The sequence below is a fragment of the Pygocentrus nattereri genome, chromosome 7 (assembly GCF_015220715.1).
Source record: "Pygocentrus nattereri isolate fPygNat1 chromosome 7, fPygNat1.pri, whole genome shotgun sequence".
Taxonomy (NCBI): domain Eukaryota; kingdom Metazoa; phylum Chordata; class Actinopteri; order Characiformes; family Serrasalmidae; genus Pygocentrus; species Pygocentrus nattereri.
Window position 1 is genome coordinate 35,323,572 of NC_051217.1, and position 25,849 is coordinate 35,349,420.

General features: G+C 40.5%; 1 protein-coding gene across 2 annotated transcripts in view; it reads left to right on the plus strand.

Annotated features, from left to right (window-relative positions):
• The window catches only part of LOC108429898 (progranulin-like), a 35,002-nt gene extending 9,626 nt beyond the window's left edge, over positions 1-25,376 (plus strand). For both annotated transcript variants that reach the window (XM_017701968.2, XM_017701969.2), the window contains 10 exons: positions 2,162-2,344; positions 3,190-3,324; positions 7,268-7,450; positions 8,170-8,218; positions 11,483-11,514; positions 12,494-12,600; positions 13,080-13,303; positions 18,858-19,171; positions 19,437-19,496; positions 20,317-25,376. In XM_017701968.2, the coding sequence (XP_017557457.1) occupies positions 2,162-2,344; positions 3,190-3,324; positions 7,268-7,450; positions 8,170-8,218; positions 11,483-11,514; positions 12,494-12,600; positions 13,080-13,303; positions 18,858-19,171; positions 19,437-19,496; positions 20,317-20,606 (1,577 nt within the window). In that variant the 3' untranslated portion in view covers positions 20,607-25,376. The remainder of the gene's footprint in view (positions 1-2,161; positions 2,345-3,189; positions 3,325-7,267; positions 7,451-8,169; positions 8,219-11,482; positions 11,515-12,493; positions 12,601-13,079; positions 13,304-18,857; positions 19,172-19,436; positions 19,497-20,316) is intronic.
• The last annotated feature ends 473 nt before the right edge of the window (positions 25,377-25,849 follow it).

Consider the following 25,849-nt stretch of genomic DNA (forward strand, 5'->3'; position numbering starts at 1 on the left):
AGTGTCACATGATAGTGGCACTTAGTTAGTGGTGGTTGGATAGTGTAGTGGTTAACACCTCTGCCTTCTACGCTGTAGACTAGGGTTCAATCCCCCACCTGGGTAAGCACCCTATACTATACCAATAAGAGTCCTTGGGCAAGACTCCTAACACCGCCTTGGCCTACCTGTGTAAAATGATCAAATTGTAAGTTGCTCTGGATAAGAGTGTCAGCCAAATGCAGTAAATGATAGTGGCAGGTTTTACAACCTGTATTACAACGTAAGTAGTTTAACAACTTTGGATCACCCGGCACTTTCGCTTGCGAAGTTCTGCATATGTATCTTACAGTATGTAGTTAACATGGAGTCTCATAGCCAGGCTTAAGAAAGTAAGGCAGTCAACTGTTGATAAATGGAAAAAATGAATATTATTCCATTCAAGGTTACTCAAAGAGCACCATATTTTTACAACTGTGAGGCGTCTAGGAACCAATCACAATCCAGTCTTTATGCTCATTTAAACCATTTTAGGTCACTGCATTGTTACTGCATTACAAGTGAATTTAATCATTTTGAAATTGGATGAATCTTTTAGAATCACCCTGTATTTATCTTTGATGTGGTTTCTTTGATGACCCAAGTGTCACTGGAGCATTGTTTCTTATCACCCTGCCTAAACATGTTCAACAGTAGCATTAGCAATGAAAGTTGAGGGTGATTCAAAGTTGTAAAACAGCTTAAGTTGAAAGACAGGCTGTGAAACCTGCCGCTATGTTTCACTGAGTCACAGAAGTCATTTGGATAGTACATCCACTATAATAATCCACAAATCTACTTCTTTAGGGCACTATTAGAAATAAAGGTTCTGTTCAGGTATATTTTCCATTCATGAAGGTACAAACAACGTAAATGTTCCTTCAACGATACAGCAGTGGTTTTAAGGTCCAGTTATGAATCTTAAATACGTTTTTTGAGGTAAAAAATACATATTTGAACCTTTTCAGAACTGAATGTTTTAAAAACAGAACAGTAAAATAAATGTCCTGGAGACGAGACGAGGTGTGTGCAATCAGTATACCTTAGAAAATATCATTTCAGTGGATTATGGTTCATTTATATTCCCTGACTAAAGGTTCTGAGATGTTTCCCTTGAGGGAAATACTCCAGTGACAAGAGGGGAACTGCCCCAGAGACAGTTTAGCACCTTTAGTAGTTGGAAATATGCCTCATTTGGTACCTTCTGTAAGACGTTCTGCTCTGTGGATTATTTCATAGTAGATAAACTGATTTTGAGGTTTGACTAGACCAACTCTGAAGTCGAATCGAGGAAAGCTTTCACTCCAATAGTTGTTCAACTATATATCGTCACTGTCCAAAGAAAACAAGTATCTCCAAAATGGTACCATTACAGCAGAGGGCAAAAATCATTCTTTACCTTTAATGTAAGTCAATGTGAACATATTTCATTCCAAGTCATTTTAGCGAATTGCTATCGGTCCATTCATCATGAAATGCCCACACAATGTGACGGACAGACACCGTGTCCAAATGATGCAGAAAACTAAAAATCACCAGAAATGAAGACACATGTTAAGTCAAATTTTAGAAACAATTCCTTTTTTTAAGAAATATGTCTAATTGCTCAGAGCATAGTCTTCCTAGAGGTAAATGATGCTTGAAGTAGTCTAAAAGTAAACTAAAAGTAGTCTTTCTGCAAACCGGCTGACCACAAATAACAGGTAGACTGTCCCTTGTTGACGATATGGCAAAAATGATACATCAAAGTCTTCATAATACACAATATGTCACAATATATAGTTTTGCGGATATCTTATACAACAGAGCTCTGCTGCGTTTAAGAAATACCTTCAAAATCTCTGGACATAAAGATTTATGATTAACATTTCACACACTGCCTTGTACTAAATCCAGCTCTAATCATGCTCTCTTTGCAATGGAACATGTAGTTGCTCAAAGTTTTTCAAGTATTGTTGAAATCCATGATATGGTCAGAAATTATATTGTGACGTATCGTGTCATGATGTGTCATGATGACATGTTAAATATTGTCATTTTGACCAGTTGAATTATTGAACGACAGTCCATCTCATATGGGGGTGATTTGGGCCTTTTGTCTGATCAGTTTGGAATCCTCACACAAACCTTTTCTCCTTCGCAGGCTTATATGACACCAAGAAGCAGTTGTGCTGTATAAATCAGTTCGTCTGGCCCAAGGAAACAGACAATCACGTGTGCTGTGGCAACGCAACACTGAACACACTCAAGCAGTGCTGCTGTGCTACTGATACTCTTAAAGTGGAGAATCTTGACAGCGCATGCTGTAAACAGAAGTCGGAAAGAGGTTTGTATAAAGATGTATATGGATGATTTCTCACTGTTAGGACTGCTAGGGGTGTAGGTATATTTGGTGTTGTCAGTTGAGAAGATCACTTGTAGCATCACCATCAAATAATTTAAAAAGTTTGAGTTTTCTTATTTTGTGAGTTTATTGGCTGGTTGCCAAGCAGAAAACCAATTGTTGATTGCTGCCTCATGTAGACCCAGAGTCTCCCCATTACCTGATCACCCAAGTGCATGTAAAGGTATTGATCGGATTACTGACAAAATCTGGTGTTCTGCAGTTTTTAGATTATTGAGTGCAAGTAAACACACTCATTGTTAAACAATCAAGTCAACTCAGACATCCTGCTCTGAGCAATCCTTCTGTTACACGGTTCACATCAAGACTCTGCTGTCTCAGATATTAAAGGCAGAGCAGATTAGAACATACAGCTATACTTGGAGTCGTTGCATCACTCGTGATCCCTGGGCAGTTTGCCAATATGATTGAGTCAGCAGCGGATGCTGACTCCGTTTTATCCGGCCAGGAATTTACGCAACTCCAGTATGGCCAGATGCCAGTTGAGCCCGAAGGGAAAATGTTTTCAGGCACACACACGCTTTGCCCTGTGCTAAACATCAGAGAAGGAAGGATGTGGAATAAGTGGCAAATTGCTAAACAATTGCTTAGCATCAGTGCAACTTGCAACTTACAAGGATCCTCTAGTAAGTTAGGGTCCTGGGTGTTTACCTCAATCTTGACATACAGCACCATTATTTTATTATATTCATTTATTTTTTTAGCACTTTGATTCCTGTCTTAGTTCTGCATGTAAAATCCTTTTTCTTTTAATGATTATCTTGCAGATAAGATCACAGCTGGTTTGAGTCAAACCGCTTCATATTGCTGCGGACCAAAGACTTACAACCCCGTCAATGAGATCTGCTGCAATGAAAGGATCCAGAATAAAACCTCTGCTCACACAAAATGCTGTGGCTCAGGTAAGTGCCAAAGCAACTCACACACACACACACACACACACAAATTTTCTAAGCCGCTTCTCCCTCAGGGTCACGGGTCCAAAGCAACTCCTATTCAAGAAATGAATAAGTGATTCTCTGCCTCTTCAGTGTATTCAAGCTCCTGACACATAAATATGGACCGCCTGGGTGGCCCTGCCTGAGAGCCACTGCAGTGAGCTAGAAAAGACTGTGCATTACAGTGATTTTACCACCAGTGAGGCACCTGACTTGAAGTAGGAGTGAGTGAAGAAAATATAACAAACTGATACTTGAAGACATTTTCATGATGTATATATGTATGGATGAGATGGGGTGTGTGGAGTGTAGATCTTAGAAAATATAATTTCAGTGGATTATGGCTCAGTTATATTCCCCCGACTAAAGGTACTAAGAGGTACCCTTGAGGGTAATACTCCAGTGAGATGAGGAGAACTGCCCCAGAGACAGTTTAGCACCTTTATTTCTGAGAATGTAGTTGGAAATATGCCTCATTTCTGCTTCAAAATCTATGGACATAAAGATTTATGATTAACATTTCACACACTGCCTTTACACACACAACCAGCCATTAGGGGTGTACTTTGTGTACTTCTGGTGCCAGTCCCAAGCCCAGATAAATGGTGAGGGTTGCGTCAGGAGGGGCATCCGGCTTAAAACTTGTGCCAAAACTATCATGCGGATCACAAATATGATTGCCATACCAGATCGGTCGAGGCCCGGGTTAACAACGACCGCCTCCGGTGCTGTTGACCAGCAGGGTGCCGGTGAAAATTGGACTACTGTAGGTCAAAGACCATCAAAGAGGAGAGGAGGAAGGCGGGTTAGAAGGCAGCGAGAGAAAAGGAAAGGCAGGAGTGTGGAGGTTAGAGTAGGGACTCTGAACAGAGCTTGCAGGAGAGAATGATGGAGAGAAGGAAGGTAGATATTCTGTGTGTTCAGGAGACCAGATGGAAAGGAAGCAAGGCCAGGAACATTGGAGGTGGATTCAAACTGTTCTATCATGGTGTAGAGAGGAAGAGAAATGGAGTAGGGATAATCCTAAAGGAACAGCTTGTGAAAAGTGTTCTGGATGTAAAGAGAGTGTCAGACAGGATCATGAGCCTGAAGTTGGAGGTTGATGGTGTAATTTTGAATGTGGTCAGTTCATATGCACCACAGGTTGGTTGTCAGTTAGAGGAGAAAGAGGAATTTTGGAGTAAGATGGATGAAGTGGTAGGTGGTGTCCCTAGAGAGGAGAGATTGGTGATTGGTGCGGACTTCAATGGACATGTTGGTGAAGGGAACAGAGGGGATGAAGAGGTGCTGGGTATGTATGGTGTGAAAGACAGAAATGCGAAAGGTCAGATGGTTGTAGATTTTGCAAAGAGAATGGAAATGGCTGTGGTGAACACGTATTTTCAGAAGAGGGAAGAACACAGGGTGACATACAAGAGTGGAGGGAGGTGCACACAGGTGGATTATATCCTTAGCAGGAGATGCCACCTAAAGGAGATTGGAGATTGTAAAGTGGTACTAGGGGAAAGTGTAGCAAGGCAGCATAGGGTGGTTGTCTGTAGAAGGAGATTAGAAACAAAGAAGAGGAAGAGAGTGAAGACAGAGCCAAAGATTATATGGTGGAAGCTGAAGGAGGAGGATGGTTGCAGACAGTTCAGGGAAAAATTGCAACAGGCCCTTGGGGGCAGTGAGGAGCTACCTGAGGACTGGGAAAATACAGCTAAGGTGGTGAGAGAAACTGGCAAGAATGTGTTGGGTGTTTCGTCTGGACAGAGGAAAGAAGACAAGGAAAGTTGGTGGTGGAATGAGGAAGTCCAGGAGAGTATTCAGAAGAAGAATGCAGCTAAGAAAAAGTGGGATAACCAGAGAGATGAAGGAAGTAGGCAGGAGTACTGTGAGGATAGTCGCATAGCGAAAAGAATGGTGGCAAAGGCAAAGGCTCAGGCCTATGATGAGCTGTATGAGAGGCTGGACAGTAAAGAAGGAGTAAAGGACTTGTATCGTTTGGCTAAACAGAGAGATAGAGCTGGAAAGGATGTACAGCAGGTTAGGCTGATAAAGGATAGAGAGGGAAATGTACTAGTGAGTGAACAGAGAGTGTTGAGTAGATGGAAGGAGTACTTTGAAGAACTAATGAATGAGGAAAATGAGAGAGAGAGGAGGACAATGGGGGGAGAGATAGTGGATCAGGAAGTGCAGAGAATTGGTAAGGTGGAAGTGAGGGAATTTTTAAAAAGGATGAAGAATGGAAACGCAGTTGGTCCAGATGACATAGCTGTGGAGGTATGGAGATGTTTAGGAGAGAAGGCAGTGGACTTTTTAAACAGGTTGTTTAACAAAATCCTGGAGAGTGAGAGGATGCCTGATGAGTGGAGAAGCAGTGTACTGGTCCCCATTTTTAAGAACAAGGGTGATGTGCAGAGCTGCAGTAACTACAGAGGTATAAAGTTGATGAGCCACACCATGAAGGTATGGGAAAGAGTTGTTGAAGCAAGGCTAAGGCGAGAGGTTCAGATCAGTGAGCAGCAGTTTGGTTTCATGCCCGGAAAGAGTACCACAGATGCAATTTTTGTGTTGAGAGTGTTGGTAGAGAAGTACAGAGAAGGTCAGAAGGAGCTACATTGTGTCTTTGTGGATCTAGAGAAGGCATATGATAAGGTGCCAAGAGAGGAACTGTGGTACTGTATGAGGAAGTCAGGTGTAGCTGAAAAGTATGTTAGGATGGTGCAGGACATGTATGAGGATAGTGAGACAGTGGTGAGGTGTGCAGTGACAAATGGTTTCAAGGTGAAGGTAGGGTTACATCAGGGATCAGCTTTGAGCCCCTTCTTGTTTGCAATGGTGATGGACAGGTTGACAGATGAGGTCAGGCAGGAGGCTCCATGGACCATGATGTTTGCAGATGACATTGTAATCTGTGATGAGAGTAGAGAGCAGGTGGAAGAGAATCTGGAGAGGTGGAGGTTTGCACTGGAGAGGAGAGGAATGAAGGTCAGTAGAGACAAGACGGAATACATGTGTGTGAATGAGAGGGAGGCAGGTGGAAAGGTGAAGATGCAAAGAATAGAGGTCGTAAAGGTGGATGACTTCAAATATCTTGGGTCAACCATCCAGAGCAATGGACAGTGTAGAAAAGAGGTGAAGAAGAGGGTGCAGGCAGGATTGAGTGGGTGGAGACAGGTGTCAGGGCTGATGTGTGACAGAAGGATAGCAGCAAGAGTGAAAGGGAAGGTTTACAAGACAGTAGTGCTTCCTGCTATGATGTATGGTTTGGAGACTGTGGCTCTGTCTAAAAGACAGGAGGCTCAGCTGGAGGTGGCGGAGATGAAGATGCTGATATTTTTGTTGGGAGTGACAAGGCTGGACAAGATTACAAATGAGCAGATCAGAGGGACAGTGAAGGTGGAGCAGTTTGGAGATAAAGCCAGAGAGGCCAGGTTGAGATGGTTTGGACATGTGTTGAGGAGGAAAAGTGGATATATTGGTCAAAGAATATTGGAGATGGAGCTGCCAGGTAGAAGGAGAAGAGATAGACCTCAGAGAAGGTTTATGGATGTAGTTAAGGTGGACATGGAGATGGTTGGTGTGAAAGTAGGGGAGGCAATGGATAGGGCAAGATGGAGGCAGATGATCCACTATGGTGACCCCTAAAGGCAGCAGCCAAAAGAAGAAGAAGAAGACACTGCCTTGTACTAAATCCAGCTCTAATCATGTAGTTGCTCATAGTTTTTCAAGTATTGTTGAAATCCATGATGTGGTCAGAAATTATATTGTGACGTATCGTGTCATGATGTGTCATGATGACATGTTAAATATTGTCATTTTGACCAGTTGAATTATTGAACGACAGTCCATCTCATATGGGGGTGATTTGGGCCTTTTGTCTGATCAGTTTGGAATCCTCACACAAACCTTTTCTCCTTCGCAGGCTCATATGACACCAAGAAGCAGTTGTGCTGTATAAATCAGTTTGTCTGGCCCAAGGAAACAGACAATCACGTGTGCTGTGGCAACGCAACACTGAACACACTCAAGCAGTGCTGCTGTGCTACTGATACTCTTAAAGTGGAGAATCTTGACAGCGCATGCTGTAAACAGAAGTCGGAAAGAGGTTTGTATAAAGATGTATATGGATGATTTCTCACTGTTAGGACTGCTAGGGGTGTAGGTCTAGTTGGTGTTGTTAGTTGAGAAGATCACTTGTAGTATCACCATCAAATAATGTTTGGCCTCGATCTCTGGGTGGGTAGGATGACCCCTGTCTCCCCCCATCACTCAGTGTGATGCTACTCACCGCAGGCATCTGTTAGTTGATGTAACAGAAATGGCAGTTGGTGCTGTTCAATGATGTTGCGCTAGAGAAAGTGCCAAAAGATGCGGTGGAGCTTCACAGGCCTTGGAGGAAGCCTGTGCCAGTCTTTGCCCTCCTAGCTCTGCTGGTATGTGTGATCTGGGGAGTCCTAACTAGCGGGTGGAACTAAATTGGGGAAAAATCCTCAGAAAAAGACGTGATATTCATGAGCTCCAAAATTCAACCATAAAACCATAAAAGTATTATTCAAAATTATTCATTGTGTTATTGTTGATCTTAAGTTTAATGATGTCGTAGAATAACAACACAGCAATGTAGTGAGTAACAGAAAGCTGGAACCACATGGTTCCTTGACATTAAAAGGTCTAATAGGACACTGTCCTCAGCTTGACGTAGGTTTTACGAGGCTTTTTCAGTAAGGAAGGTCCAGTTTTTAATTTTTTTTTCCTTTATTAAGTTTTTAATTTAATTTACTGCAAATGATGTTTCTTGTATTCTGTTTCTTCTCTTTCCTGTAGAGAGTGCAGCCCTTTCAAATGGAAGCCAGCCAGCAAATTCTACTGACCTGTAAGTCACTCTCTCTCTATCGTGTTGCTGAGCCAGACGTGGTAAAAAGAACCGATTAGCCATGCTGGAGAAAAGACAAACTGAATTCTTAAATTTGTATTTGAGCAAAGCAATGTGCAGTCATGCTAAAAAGTGAGCAAAAACAACCATTATTCACAGCAAAGAGCAGTAACATTAAACATACAGTACATAAATACGTGCACCAGTGGTATAAACTTTGTTTACAGTTGTTCTAACAAGCCACTGATAGAATAAGTCTGTCTGAAATTGTCTGAGGCTACTTTCTTATAGGGAAATTATTAGAGAAATTATTAGAGAAATCCTGGATTATTATCTCTGTATATCCAAGACTGCCAAATGTTTTGTTTTAAGCTGTAAACAGCTGACCAGGCATATTAAACTGAACTGTTGAACTATATCTCACTGGTAAGCAAGCCAAATCTCTTTTCTCTTCAGTGAATGTGTTCAGACAAAGTGTTTGATGTGGTTTCAATAAATGGCTTTCATACACTGAAGACATGTCTGACAAAACTAAATGAAAGGGTGCCACTATGTACCTCAGCATCCACTGATGCCGCTCTGTCATTTTATGTGGTCTACTACTTCGCTGAGTTGCTGTCATTGCCAATCGCCTCCACTTTGTTATAATACCACTGACAGTTGACTGTGGAATATTTAGTAGCGAGGAAATTTCATGATTGGATTATCATGGTACAAAACAGGCTCCTAGAGGCAGGGCTCAAGTCATGTTAGGCTAGAAAAAAGCCCTTCGGCAATGAGAAGCAAAGAAGAGCCAGGCTGAAGTCTGCAAAAGACCCTAAGGATTGGACCATAGAGGACTGGAGTAAGGTCATCTTCTCTGATGAGTCCAGTTTTTAGCTTTGCCTAACACTTGGTCATCTAATGGTTAGACGGAGACCTGGAGAGGCGGACAAGCCACAGTGTCGTGCACCCACTGTGAAATTTGGTGGAGGATTGGTGATGATCTCGGGATGCTTCAGCAAGGCTGGAATCTGTTGGATTCATCTTTGCGAAGTATGCATCAATCAAGCCACGTACACGGTTATCCTGGAAGAAAACTTTCCTTCTGCTCTGGCAATGTTCCCCAACTCTGAGGACTGGTTTTTCCAGCAGGACAATGCTCCATGCCACACAGCTAGGTTAATCAAGGTGTGGGTGAAGGACCACAAGATCAAGACCCTGTCATGGCCAGCCCAATCTCCAGACTTGAACCCCATTGAAAACCTCTAGAATGTAATCAAGAGGAAGATGGATGGTCACAAGTCATCAAACAAAGCTGAACTGCTTGAATTTTTGTGCCAGGAGTGGCATAATGTCACCCAAAAGCAGTGTGAAAGACTGGTGGAGAGCATGCCAAGACGCATGAAAGCTGTGATCAAAAATCAGTTATTCCACCAAATATTGACTTCAGAACTCTTCCTGAGTTAAAACATTAGTATTATCCTTTCTAAATGAATATGAACTTGTTTTCTTTGCGGTCTGAAAGCACTGCATATTTTGACCATTTCTCATTTTCTGCAAATAAATGCTCTAAATGACAATATTTACATTTAGAGGTGTCAGAACAAAACCAAATACCCTCAGGCTGCCATATTCTGGCATTGCTGCATAACAAGAACATAAAGATGAAAGATGACTAGAATGACCTCACTTGGTCAACTTGGTTTACTCAAGAAAGCCGCTAAAATAAGCTGTGGCCACTGTAATGAAAGAAATGACATTTAATGTGAAACTGCCATATGCCCATCTCTGCGGAACATGCTACTGGTTATTTAAATGATTAATGCAATTATTATTGTTGCTTAATTCATGAGTGAAATATTTCACATTAAGAAGCGACTGTCTGAACACATTCACTGAAGAGAAAAGAGATTTGGCTTGCTTGCCAGTGAGATGTGGTTCAACAGTTCAGGTTAATATGCCTGGTCAGCTGTTTACAGCTTAAAACAAAACATTTGCTAGTCTTGGATATACAGAGATAATAATCCAGTTTTTTAAATACATAAGGGGGTTCCGCCTGCATACATAGGTCACAGCACAGAAATGGACAAGAAAGTAGCCTCAGGCAATTTCATCCATCCATCCATCCATTTTCCAAGCCGCTTCCCCGTCAGGGTCGCGGGTCAGGCAATTTCAGACAGATTTATTCTATCAGTGGCTTGTTGGAACAACTGTGGACAAAGTTTATACAGAATCATTCATTGGTTTGCTGTGTGAGTTAAAAATATCCGACCTGACAAACTCTTTTATGAGAAGCTCATTACAGCACAGACAGGAAAACGGTAGAGCTGGTGATGCAAACCACTGTTGAACACAACACTACAGTGAAAAGCGCAGATTGATAATATCGGGGCTGAGGGTAGATGTCTCAGTTCTCACACCTGTTAGTTCTATTACGCAACCCACTGCTACGGGCAAGAAGACTCACGGTGTCTCATGTGAACATATGTATTTACAAACTCACTAACAAAGACATACTGCTGGCAGTATGCTGCACTTGGGTACAAGAAGCCTGCTCTGGTTACCATATGTGATCACCACCGTGACTAGCATGACTACCATCATAATGTTATGTAGGTCATTGCAGCCCTAGAAAGAAATAATAATGGAAAGAGACAGAAAGAAAACAGTCTTTAAACAGTCTTTGTTTTGAGATAATTATGCCTTTAGTGTTAACTGCTATTGCTCAATAGTTGCTCATGTGCTTCCGGCAGTATGTCTTTGTTAGTGGGTTTGTAAATGCATATGTTCACAGAAGACAACGTGAGTCACCTTGCCCGTAGCAGTGGGTTACGTAATAGAACTAACAGGGGTGAGAACTGAGACAGCTACCCTCAGGCCCAATAGTGAAAAGCGCAGATTGATAACATAGTGTTGTGTTCAACAGTGGTTTGCATGACCAGCTCTACTGTTTTCCTGTCTGTGCTGTAATGAGCTTGTCATAAAAGAGTTTGTCAGGTCGGATATTTTTAACTCACACAACAAACCAGTGAATGATTCTGTTATTCTCATTCTCAGTCCCCATTTTTCCAGTGCTTATTGACAAATATGCACAATGCAAAGGGTCCAAGGGTTACTTAAATACGTTAAACATAAATTATGATGATGTTTATGCATTTATATATGTGTGTGTGTATATATATATATATATATATATATATATAATGTATGTATGTGTGTGTGTGTGTGTGTGTGTGTGTGTGTGTGTGTGTGTGTGTGTCTGTGTGTGTGTGTGTGTGGCAGGGTGGAGGATCCCAGACAAATGGCCTATCAAGGTAAAACATCTATTATCATCAGGGATAGTGACTCAGTGACTCTTCCTTCTTCTTCACATTCTATTCATTCTGGTTAATCTAGCATGTCTTCTTGTCATCTCTTGAAGTCCTAACCAATAGGAGATATCTGCCTAAACATTTTACAATGAAACAAGAGTAGGACTCTAATGCTAGTTTATATACAAGCATGATTCTATTGGATAAACATGAAGTAAAAAAATACAGACATTATTTAGTTCTTTGACACCAAAAATCATACCAGGCCTAGAGGGTTCCAGACTTGCGAACTTGGTTTAGCACCGTGTATTTTAGTTGTTTGAACATCACGCTATAGAATGTCACTTATTTTAAAGAGAGGTTATTGGTACTTTATTGGTGGGAATTCCAACAGTGCTGTGATTCACGCATCCATGAAGTTTGGTGTTAGTTCACAGACGGCAGTTACCACAACAGAGTGGGGCGCCCGCGAGCTAAGATACTTAATGACTTCCTGCTCGAATGGCCTCTTGATCATGCGTCAAATAATAAATTTCAGCACAGCATTCAAAAACAGCAACCTTAAGTATTTATGTGGTCCATGTCCTGCATGCTTTCTAATGCTTTTGGAGTCACATCAGCCATACAGGATTATACAGCTGTCTAAAACCCACACAGTGTAAATGACAGAAAGCTTCTGACATGACGGAAATTGGAAATATTCCGGTGTTGATCCATGAATCATGCTGTCCCTCACTCCTTCCCTCTCCCTGTCTTTTTCGGCCCATGCTTCTCACTCATTGGTAGTACTATGAGTATTACAGCAATTGTGTAGTAAAGGAAAGGTAATTCAATGTCATCAGTGTAATGTAGTTATTTGTCTTTAAACAAACTGAGAGAAAAATTCTTTGAAATGTTTTTAAATTCAATCATGTGCATACTTTGTCCCCTCCCTTTTGCTTCCTCTCCCTTGCTCACTCGCTCGGTATATACTTTACTGCAGGCTCAGCTCGCTCCGAGACACTCTACTGTGGATCTGAACCATACAATCCCATTGAAGATGTCTGTTGTTCAGGGAGGCAGATTAAAAAAAAATCTGGTGTCACTCAAGTAAGTCATTTATTTATTTATTATTTATTTATTTATTTACTTTATTTTTTTTGGTTTGTGAGTAAAAATAGGCACTGTGAAAAAGGGCTGTGATGACTAATGGATTAAACTTGATTGTCTGAGTAAAATTTGATTACAAAAAGCCTTTTTTCAGTCCTCTTTTTTAAACCTTTGAAAGTCTGTGAATAGGTTGTAACTGCTAAGCCTGTTTCTATTGTTTTCCACATTATTGTTTCCTGAGCTGCACTACAAATCACAAAAACGGTAGCTAGATTAAATGATGAGTGCAGCAGTTCTACAAAATGGGAAAATTGGCCCTCCTCTTTCTGGTCATTGGTTTACTAAGGGATTGACTCTCAAACTGGTTCTCGGGGTCACTTAGACCAATGTGTTGTGAGTTGGAATCTAGCAAAAACCATCTAGTCGAGCCCTAAGAACCAGTTTGAGAACCACTGTGCTGAGGTGTGTCTGTTTTGCAGTGTTGTGGTGAAAAACCATATGAACTGTCAGAAGAGGGAGTGCTTTGTTGCGATGGACAGCTCTACCGCGGCCAGCCGGCCGGCTCTATATGCGCTGGGAATGTACCGTACTCTCCGCACAACTGCACCGTCTGCCAGAAGCATGCGCACCTACCAGCAGGCCAGCAGTGCTGTGGGAAGAACACCTTTGACCCCCATAAGGATATCTGCTGCAATGGACACAGGTACAGGAACTCAACATTAAGACCGAATATAGGGGATATTCAATATATATGAGACGGTAGACTGGGAGGTTAAGGAGGCTACATTTGCTGTTTGTGTTTGTGTTCTAATGATAGTGATTGGGTCTCTGCAGATTAGACAGATGGGAAGAGTAATTTGCAATAATATAAACAAAACTGTGCAAAAGTCAGAGACCACCTTTCTTGTGTTTAATTTCCAGCCAAAACGGCGATTAACAACTGTCACATGACCAGTACAGTTTCTTTATTTTTCAGCATTATATTTAACAGAAAACAGATTTTACAGTATATAGTGTGCCCACCCTATGCCCTTATCACAGCTTCCATTCTTTTCAGAAAACATGCTTCCAGTTGTCTAAATATCTCTGCAGCGATTTTTTTTCCACACCTGCAGAGTTCAGTCCAAGTAGTCGGTTGCACTTTCTGCTTCTGAATACAGATAAGCCCAGATAGCAAGCACTTAGCAAACACAGTCTGCTGGCTTGATAATATCAGCACCCTCTGGCTTCGTGTCACTGCTGGTCCAACCTGGACTGCTCAGGTTGTTATATGTCTACCCGGACAGCAAGCATTTACCGGTCCGCTGGCTTGATAAGGTCGGCACACCGCTGACTGTTGTTGTCCTCCTTCAAATATCACAAACAAATTAGAGAAAAGTATAGAAAACTCTAGTAGAAGTTTTTTTTTTGTTTTTTTTTATAGAAAATGTTGTTTCTGACAATGTGCTAAAATTAAACTTATTTACCAAAGTAATTTATATAGGCTAACCAAAGAAATTGGATGGTAAATGGAAAATGATTGATGATACGTGGAATTTCGTCTAATACTGTGTTTAACCACTGGTGTGGAAAAAGCTGAGCGAAACACCAGCGGACCACCAGCTTTGCCATCAGATGGTGGACCACTAACCTCTTGCCATCAGGGTAGTTTATAATCTCTGCATAAAAAATGTCACAAACAACTGAGAGAAACAAATGAATGACTAGGTCTAATATAAAATGACTTTGTTGAAAATATTGTTGCTGGTAAATTGCTGGTAAATTAAAATGATTTGCTTAACTAATTTACAAATGAAAATGAAAGAAAGGAAGGCAAACCAGTGAAGTGGACAGTGAGTGAAAATGAGCGATGAAAAGTGGCATTTTGTGTAATATTCTGTTTGAGCCCCAGTGGGCTGCCAGCTTTGCCGTCAGTGGGCTAGACGTCTGAACTTTCAGGAGGCAGGGCCATTGTTGTGAGACTGTGTGGGTGAACAGCGGAAACAGCTGGGGTCTGACCTAACAAGGGCCCTCTGTGAGAATTTTTACCCCAGGGCAAGCTTGTTTGATGGCCTTGTGTTAGAAAACGCCCTTGTCAGTATGTTAAGCTTTTTGTGATCTGCCTTTTGTCCATCTTTCTTTGGCCAGGCTGCTCCTCTATGCACCCTTTATTGTTTGTCAATCTTGAGCTTGCCCTTCCGTTGTGTTTGAACATGTGTATAAGAGTGCAGCATTGTGTGAAAAACAGTAAACAGTATAATTTTATGTCTGTGTGTATAAACAACAAAGTTTGTTTGTTGTTATAGTATATACAGTATATAGAAAAACACAGCATTTATACTGAGACAGATCCTCGCCTTCTTAATCTCTGATGACTCCCAGCTGCATGAAGGTGCTGTTGAAGGAACTGTATTGTTATGTTATTTTCCAGTTTGGGATCCAGCTGTGTGAAAAAGCCCTCTAATGTTTGAAATGTCTGCTGGCACTTGCCTGCTGTCTGGAGCATACACAGCAGAGCGAGCCAGATGGTCTGTTAAGCCAGACATGGGTGGCTTCAGAGAATGTCTGAGTCTGGGCTGCGATGGATTTCAGTCAACATAAATCTTTCTTTTGTGCACCTGCTGTGCATGAATATGCGCTCTTGTACGTGACCGTCGCAAAAGTGCTCCAGACATTACTCACTCATCACATTAGTGCATATCTTATTCTTCCTAATCATTCATTTCTGTTCTAGGCAACCAAATATGAGACAGTATATAGAAAAACACAGCATTTCCACTGTTTTTGAAATAATGTCTTAGAGATTTGAATATCACATTTGACCAAAAGGCCCCTCCCTGTTTTGTTATGTCGTACAACAGGTAGCATTCTATGGAGCGCCGGTTGCTAAGTAACAACTTAGTTTTCTACACAGACCTATTTTTGTTTGTACTACAGCACACAGAAAAACAGAAAAATGATACAGAAAGATCATATTTAGCCTGCAGATACTGAACAGTGTGACCTACATCGAACTGAACCTGATATTGACCCTAACCAAGCTATTTGTCTGGCAGCTGTGAAAAAACAACTAAACAGATTGGAATTAGCCTCAAGCGCTTCATAGATTGGTTGGAACAGAATGACAGGTTATTCTGGCAATGGATTACTGAAAAAGTTCAGCTAAACCTGATATTGAGAGACTTTTATGGCTCTATTCCTAATGCAAGACAGAATTGCAAACATTAAACTACATGTGATAGGATTTTTGGAGCTTCTTTGCTTTTTTATTTTGCAGAACTGCAGTATAAAAGCAATAGAATGCAAATAACATAATGGCTGTATTGATCAGTCTGAAAACACGTGTCCTATTACTTAAGTAGGACAAAGTTCAGACAGATCCTCGCCTTCTTAATCTCTGATGACTCCCAGCTGCATGAAGGTGCTGTCGAAGGAACTGTATTGTCGTTATGTTATTTTCCACTTTGGGATCCAGCTGTGTGAAAAAGCCTTCTAATGTTTGGAATGTCTGCTGGCACTTACCTGCTGTCTGGAGCATACACAGCAGAGCGAGCCAGATGGTCTGTTAAGACAGACATGGGTGGCTTCAGAGAATGTCTGAGTCTGGGCTGCGATGGCTTTCAGTCAACATAAATCTTTCTTTTGTGAGCCTGCTGTGCATGAATATGCGCTCTTGTACGTGACTGTCACAAAAGTGCTCCAGACATTACTCACTCATCACATTAGTGCATATCTTATTCTTCCTAATCATTCATTTCTGTTCTAGGCAACCAAATATGAGACAGTATATAGAAAAACACAGCATTTCCACTGTTTTTGTTCTTGTTGTGTGCACCATTCTACTAGATTACTTCAAACTGCAGCCCCACAGTAAAATAATTATTAAAAAAAAAACACAATCCAGCATTCTGATTATAGCTATTTACAGGGAATATATATCATGATCTATTCAAGCCCAGCTGAGATAGTAAGAGGCTAAATATATACAAAATCATAATTTATAAGCTACTTTCTATTGTGAGGTATCTCTAAATTACAATTTGTTAAAATAATACTTTTTCAGTGTTTTTAAGAGCTTTTTGATTTCAAGTGTAGTTTAAGATTTATAATATTTTTACCTGATTGTTTCCTGTTTCACATTTTCATGTCACTACCAGAAAGAGTCTTAGTCCATAGGCTTAACCTTAACCTTTTAGCCACACCCCTGCATGCAATCATTTTAGTGAAAAATATTATAATTGTATATATGTACAACTGTTCAAAGCTGTGTTTGCTAGTCATGTTCTGGTTAGCATTTTTGGGTGCTGCTCAAAATGAGCTAAAATTGCTGTCTGTGCAGGGTTGTTTTTCAGTCCCGCTACCACCCGCTCCCGCAAGATTTCATCCCATTCCCGCAGAAAATTAGAATCCTTTTTCCCGCCCCCGCCCGCTCCCGCCTTCTCCCACAAGATTTCTTCCCACGCCCACAGACAATATAAATCCTTTATCCTGCTCCCGCCCGCTCCCGCCTTCTCCCGCAAGATTTCATCCCACACCCGCAGACAGTTTGAATCCTTTTTCCTACTCCCGCCTGCTTACAACTTCTCCCACAAGATTTCATCGCATTCCCACAGAAAATTGGAATCATTTGTCCGGCTCCCACCCGCAACCAATATGTTTTGTCCTGCACCCACCCGCAACCAATATGTTTTGTCCCGCTCCTGCCCGCAACTGATATGTTTCAGACTGCTCACACCTGGGCAGTTCTGTCAAATCTCTGCTGAAATAGCATAGTAGTCATGATCACTTGGCTTACTCTGATTTCCCCCCATCCCAAAGTCTTACTGGGACTTGGTGTTGCATTTGCCAGGACCAACACACGCTTCCAGAAGGAGTGTACTTTCCACTGTTTTTGAAAAATTGTCTTAGAGGTTTGAATATCACATTTGACCAAAAGGCCCCTCCCTACAGTGTAGAACTATATCTCTAGTCAAGAGCTTTTGAGGAATCCAAACATTGTTACAGCCTTTTGAAAGTGCTAAGTTAATGTTTTTTCAGTGACAGAGACACAGCCTCAACCTCTTTAGCTGATAAGCTTTATTGCATTTAACACTCTATAATCTACTGGTTTTGCCCAACATTGTGGTTTGAATGGTTGCAGTGGACTGCCAAGAGCATAATCAACGCAGCTTATGAAAGAGCCTTGAAGCTCTAATGTGAGTGTAATATCCTAAGGCTAACCTGCCGACTGTTTCCTAGCTCAGCCTTAACTTTCTCAAGGACATTGTATAAACATGTTTCCAGGTCATGTCAAATCCAGTTACAATTTGGGTTCTGTCAGCGACGTAAGAACATACTCTAAATATAGACTAACTACCGTAAACCAGATGAGTTTAGGGTCTGTGCCAGTTGACATAATGCCAGTTGACCATATGGCAGTTGACACATTGATGAATGCTTTGTAGTGGAGTACAATTTACTGCGCTTTATATTGTTTAATGCTTGTTTAAATACCCAGGCTCTATCAGTAACATTACTGCTAGGAAGACAGATAAAAAATACAGCTCTCTATGACATGATTTACCCTGATAAATTAGTTTATGGACATAATAAGACCAGTCGCTGTGTGAAACAATATTTGGTCACCATGCAAAATGTGACCTAGTTTTGCCTTTAGGGGGCACTACATGACAAAAGAATCTTAAAATCATCAAATTTTCAATTTGTCTGTATTCTACAGTGTGTAGTGATTTAAGTTTTTAAGTTGAAGTGCTCATGACTCATGATTCATGACTGAATTCAAACTGTTTGTCACTTGTTCTGACTCATTTGTTTACAGCTCACTATACCAAGGTCAAAAGGTCAATTTGACCAAAACATTAAAGGCATCATCTTTGTTTCTTTGCAAGAATCATGCTAAATTGAGGCCTTCTTCTCCATTATGAGATTAAGAGACCCTTATTAATCCACAACAGGGAAATTTCACCTCCGCATTTTAACCCATCCGTGTAGTGAAACACCACATACACACTAGTGAATGCACACATATTAGGGGGCAGTGAGTACACTTGCCCAGAGCGGTAGGCAGCCCTATCCGTGGCGCCTGGGGAGCAGTTGAGGGATGGCTCAGGGGATCAAACCAGCAACCTTCCAATCACAGGACTAGTTCCCTAATCTCCAGCCCATGACTGCCCCAAAAGGCTCATACAATAAATAACCAATTTTTTAACAGGAAAATGTGCCAATTATTTTTAGACATAATTCAAGCCCACTACCAAATGCTTTTTCTCTGTTCTCAGCCATAAAGGGAAAGCGGACATGACCTGCTGTGGCTCTCATGCTTACAACGCCAGCTCTGGTACACAAATGTGCTGTTCAGGCCACCTCCATGACCTGACGAACCTGAAGAACAAAGAAGAGGCGGAGTGCTGTGGTCCTGTATTGCTGACCAATAAGACGGAGCAACAGTGCTGCCACTCAGCAGAGAAAACTCTGGTCTATAAGGCCCAGCCTGGCCATTCCTGTTGTGGTCACTGGTACTACAGTATGTCGCTGTGGAGCTGCTGTGCTGGACAGCTCATTCCTAAGCCGACACATGGCACAAAGAGGAACGGTATGAATTAACTTACCTTCTTGAGTAGACATACAGGAGACACATGGGCAGCTTTTATTGTTGTTTTTTGTCTGAAATGATAACAGCATGGGGACAAGATGTAATTGCATCATCTTGTTTGTATGTTTCTCAATTAACTATGTGACTCTTTTCACCTGGATGTCACACTGAGTGATTTTGTCAGCTGAGCAAACTGAATCATTTGTGTGTTGCATCAACGGTCGTATTATTGTCTGAATAATCAGCCTTTCTTCTCTTCTGGCAGAGTCAAAGCTTATTCGCAACATGTCGGAATACAGCCAGTCTGACATCTGCAATAAGACAGGTACTTATCATGCAACGATTGTTTCAGTTTGAGACTATGGGAGAAATGAGGGATGGCAAAAAATGACAAACATCAGAACATTGAATTCATGTTCAGTGGCCTGCCCTGAGATATTCCATGCAATAGCATTTCGGGCAAGCAGAAGTACACTCATCCCATTCATCCCTATGGGAAAAAAAATCATAACTTAACAAAGATTGTATGAAAACCATCGGATCAAAATGCTGTATACATATCTCGAAAACCGTGGTATGAGTTGACGGACAAAAATCTGACAGAAAAGTAGAAAAGAATAAAAATTGAATTACAACGTTGTTTAATTATGCTTTGTGTGAAAAACACAATACAATACTACGAAAATGCAATAATTATCTATGAAATAAAAGTATGATTTTTAGGTCCACAATTTTGGTGCTTGTTTTTCAAAAGTCAACGGACAATAATAAAATTATTGTCTTTTCAGTACAGAATGATTTAATTATTTGAATACCATTTAACTTATACACATATACAAAAATAATTTATTTAATTACATGTATAATTAAATATAATTGAATTATTTCAAAACCATTCAAATATTGTCTTTTAACTATAGACTGATTAAATTACTTAAATATTTGAATTCAAACTAAAATATACAAATATAATTTCATGTTGATAGTAAAATCTTGTCATTTTCAACTTTGAAACTACAGTAGCAGTTGACTATATTTCAGAGAAGATCAGCCTTTTGCAGTTTTGTCACTGGTGTTACAGTCAGTGGTAAATTTACTGGTCAGATGTTTAATTAATATGCATTCATTGCTGCCTGTGTTTCCAGTGCTGTTAGGAACGGTGGCGAGTGTAGCAGTGAAGGAGAATGGGCGCTATATCGTGCTGAAGGACCCGCTGGAGGTGAATGACACCGATGTGACATCCTGTGGAAACTCTCTAGAAGTCGGGCCACTGGACCACTGCCTCTTCCCTGCGCTGGAGTTAGGCAGGACCTACCTCTGGACGAAAAACAAACAGAGCAAATATGAGCCTTTGGCTGACGTTAACGGCCTGACAACCCCACTTCACACCATCTTGAGCCTTTGTCAAAGTAACCGTACATGCTATAATGCTTAGCATTCGGGACATATTCTAAAGCCTCTTTTCCACTGTAGATCACAGAAAGTGGCATTCTGCGGCCGCTAAGTCTGAACAAGAATGTAAAGCTGAATTTAAATTTAGTATGTAGGCCATTACGGTGTATTTTGCTACTACTGCATTGCCAAGGACATGTTGCTAAGAATGTGATTGAGAAGGCCGAGATGGCGACTACAACTAAGCTAACAACGCTAGCTTCTGTTAGCTAACACCAAAAATAGTAAAAAAGATATTCCTCTGTTGTCAGTGACCTCGACAAACTAACATATTGGCAGATCGACTGATGAGAGAAAAGCTAGTGTAGAAGTCCACAAGTCATCACCATCTACCATTGCATTGGTATGGTCTCCACTCCAGTGTTAGCATTAGCTCATTAGCTCATCTGAAGCAGCTTCTGCTACTCAAGCCCTGAGACCAAGGCCCAATCACATTTCTTCTTTTTGCCCCTACCCCTTGTTTTTGAGTGTCATCCTAACCCCTTGAAACTGAGTTACAAGGGGTAGTGGTTGAAATCTTGCCCTATGAAATGGGACCCTCAAAAAAACAAAACATTACCTCATTAAGTGGCTACTAGCACTCGAGAAAAGTTCAGCTCCTCACTGCTGGGCTTTAGTTAGATTTAGGGCATTTGCCTTCAAAGAGGTGCAATTATTTATTATCGTCCAATGCTAATTCATTGATGATACGAAGCTAAAATCAGATATTCACCAGCTTCTTGTTCAAATTTTCCTGTTCTACCTTAAATGTTGCAGCAGTTACATTCTGGCGCTTCAGGCATCAGAACTGCTGGACTATTTAAGGTGAAACGAGAAAGTTAGCTAGCTAGCTACAGAGACATTAGAAGGCATTTAGTGATCTTTTCTGCTTGTTATGAAGAAAGCGACGATAATATACTGAAACAATATTAAACTAAGAAAATACAGTGGTTATTGTAACTTTTTAACAGAGAAAATTCTCACATTTGTGGGTTGCTTTGGTCTCTTGTGCTCCGTCTTGCCAGTTTTCTTTTTTGCTCATAACACTGCATTTGGAGTGTCTCTGAAAAACCTCCATTTGCAGGGTCATGTAGCCTTAATTCTTCGCCCAACCCCTCTATCTCAACGAGAATTGGGACACCCTAAACCTAGACGTGAACGTGCAAAACAGAAAGCTAAGGACTGAGTGGTAGGAGTGAGGGGTGAAATGGCATTGGGCCTTAGACTAGATTTGACAAACAGTGACTTTTCACTGGTGCTGTTTTTGAAGTGTTGGGTAATATACCCCAACATTACTGGACACCTATTCATAATTTGTGATGTGATATATAGTGACATTAGCAAGAGTTATACAATGATGGAAATAACCAGTTCCAAATCCAGTACCACAGGCTGTCGTCATGTCTGGTACAGTAGATTGGAGATGGACATAAAAGTCCTTATCTCATGTGATAAGACTACAAAGACATAGGAGGATTTTTTCCAAGTGCACTTAACTGAATATCTGGGCATTAAATGAGAAATTTCTGTGAAATTAAGTGGCTGAGATGTAAACAAAGTCATTAAAAACAGTTTGATGTGAAATGCTCCATTGAAAAGAAACGTCACAGTTGTTCACAGTGGTAGCGATAGGAACCGAACATCTGAAGCATTTTAACGGTTGTAAAAGCTACCTCTAAATGCTTTTGAATGCACTACCTAAAGCCTGAGACTTCATTTTACAATAGTTTTAAGATAATAGTTTGGCCTAAAACTCATTAAAAATGTTAAAATAAACCCCAAAGCAAACATTTTGCTTTTTCATGTCCTCATGTTTTCACTATTTCACATCAAACCAGCGTGAATGACTTTGTTTACATCTCAATGACTGAACTGTGCTGAATTTCTCTCATATGGATACTTGAATATTGAAATCAGAATGTATATCCCTGATCCACAGTATGGCTAAACCTACATCACTTCACGCTACTGTTGTGATGCTACATCTGCCATTTCAAAACTAAGAACAGTCCAAAAATCCTCTATATAGTCAACAGAATGAGGAGTGACTACAAGATTATTACCTACAGCAGTGTTATTACGTTCCCGTGATACTGTCACTGACTCACTGTCATCAGTGCGGTTCTCCTCTTGATTTAGCATCTTTCCAGTCTGCTCTGGTCCAGAATGGCACAGTGTAACTTCTCAGCCCTACAGTGGAAAAGAGGCTGCAGTGAACAATTAGCAGTGAACTACATTCCTGCTTTCTAGCTTCTGAAACATTTACAGCTAACCATGAACATTCTGGTAGCTGTCCAGCCAAAAAAGCTGTGGCACAAACCTGCCAGACTTTTAATCATTGTCTCAGTTTTGTCTCCACTTTATCATTTTATATCAGAAAGGAATCAGATTATAAAGTAATATACAATAAATGCTTTGTAATTTAATGTTAATTGTTTGGGGTCAGGGAGCAGATTTTGTAATGTAAGCTACCAGAATCTGCAGAAATTGCACTCAGAAGTCATGAATGTCTGTGATTTAAAACAGCTTTCTTCAAGCAGAGCGTGAATGACAGTACTGTATACATCGAGGCTGTTTACACCTTTACACCTTGCATGATCAACTTCAGATTTTCACCAAAATCTAGGAATATGGAGGATATATGAGGTTGGAGGTAAAGTGCAGACTTATTTTAGGCCATCTGCTGGTTGCATTCTAAATATTGTAAATCTCCATTCATTTCGCTGTAGGGAGCCTTAAAAATCATTTCATTAATGTGGAACATTTTGCTGAGTGACAATACGGGGTGATTCAAAATTCATCCAATTTCAAAATGATTTATTTCACTTGTAAATCATTATACAGTAGAACATAGTATGCAGAATGCAGTAAGCTATAAATAATTTAGTTGAGCATAAAGTTTATTATGTAATTGTACAAGTGCTCAGAATGAACCTCCTCCAGGTGAACGGACAGTCACAGGCATGAGATCCAGTGATGCTGGTGACCTTTTTCTTGGAACAGTTGGTCCCAACGACAAATGCTCTGAGCTGATAGAGGTTCACTGCCAGAGTGACAGTCAGTCAGAAACTCTATGACCCCCCCTCTTCCAACTGGATTGTGATTGGTTCCTAGGCACCTCATGAATGTAAAAATATGGCGCTTTGAAATCAGATGAGTCTTTTTGAACCACTCTGTACTGTAGAGGCTAAGCTACAATTGAACTACAAAACCCACAGGTTTGATGTGTGTGAGACTGATGCCATCCTGCGACTTTGTAGTCCATGTTGAACCGTGTTTTGAATGCAAACAGCAGGAGATGATCCGACTGCTTTTCTTCCGTATCCCAAAACCAATGTACTGTTTCAATACTTTCACTTCCAAGGGCCACTTCCAATGGCCACTTGTAGCATAAAAGGAGGATGAACAGCAAAAATTATTTAATCTGAATTATATATGGTTGCATTGCAACCTCAGCCCTGTGAGATTCAATCAGTGGCTTGATTGTTGTTCAGTTACAGCACCTAATCTTCTCCGCTATGGCAGTTCAGGGCTGCCTGGTGCCTAAACACGTCAGGCACTTTTCCTTAACAATTGTTGTTACTTTGAGTGTAAAATTAAGCAGAAGTTATTTAAAAACATGAAAGCACCTAGATTCCAGGACATTTTGTGTCCAGGAACTTTTTCCTGGACAGACGACCAAAATCCAGGATGATCCAGGAATCTTGGACAAGTGACAACCCTGTTTTTGGCCAGGTTAGCCACAGTGAGTTAATTGGCTAAACATGCAAACTTTACAATGCGGAATATTTTTTTCTGGCCTTTATATTTGGTTTTGTATTTTCTTTCAATTAAAAAAAAAATTAGGCAAAATGACGTTAGGCGCTTTTTACATGGTAAAGTTTTAGGACATCTCATCTGGTCTCACTGAGGATGCATTGTAGGGAAACGTGAAGAAGGACATCCACACTTGAAAAACATAAGACATAATGCAAGGTGTAAACAGCCTGAAGCCGGCAGCATTTCAAAAGGAAACATTTTGTACCTAAACGACGTCTTTTTGACCAACCCAGTGAGGTGACCAGTAAACTAGCTGCTGAACATCTAAACTATGTTTCTTTGTTCTTGAATGTGATTGGCCCACGGCACAAATTGGGCTTCTAGTGGTGCTGAGACATACACCCAACTGTTTAAGGTCATACATAGTATATACAAAGGATACTGCCGGCTCTATTGTTTGTACTTCAGAGCTCTTAGCCTGGTGCATATTCCAGACACGGGTGAACAAAACATCAAAACGCTATTTTTTACTTTATATATTTTTATCTATCTCGTAAAATGTGTGTGACTTTGTTGCTGTGTGGATTAGGCACCTTAAATTGATGAGAAATCTTTAGATTACTCAATGCTGTGTATGAGCCATTTCCTATAGGCTATTACATCACGATCAGGAGCATTCAAGGTATTGTGTGCATCTTAACTGCTTTTTTTTCTAATGCCATGTGGTGAGATTTTCAAACTATGTATCAAAGCTAACCTATGCAACTCATAAAGCTGTCTGAATGAGCTTGACGATGGTTTCAGGGAACAACTTAGTATATTAATATAGATTCCATATGCTACGGTTATACATTATAGAACGTGATGAGACCTGTGCACCAGTCAGTGGTTTCGTCTAGACTGAACCGCATGTACTCTCAGTGTTCTCATGTATAAACCGCCTTTATCTTGTTTCTGTATACAGCTATTCATATTACATATTCAAATAAAGTGTTCAAGCAATATCAGAACTCAACAGTTGTGCCTTCATTTCAGCCTCCTAATGTCAAAAAATAGTGTTGCTGTTGGAACAGAAGCTGACATCATTTGAAAATGGCAGCGGCTCTTTATTTGGGTCAGAATTTCACAGGAAATTGCACCATAAAAATGCTCCAAAATCTTGCTGCATTAAGACACTAAAAATTAATAACATTTTTTTTCATTTTCTTGGGTTATACTTTTTTTGGAAAAAGGGCTTTTTTCCAATAGCAACCATATAATTGATGGTACATTTCATTGTGAAAAGCCATCACCACTGTGAACAACTCTGACCTGTAAGTTTCTCTAGGATGGAGCATTTCACTCCAAAACACTCTGTGACTTTGCATGTTAAGCAAAAAAGTTGAACAAAAATGAGAGTTCTCCTTTAATACTGGCAATATTATTAATACTATTAATAATAAAACTAATACTAATAAAATATCCAAGTGTTATATTTAAACAGCATTT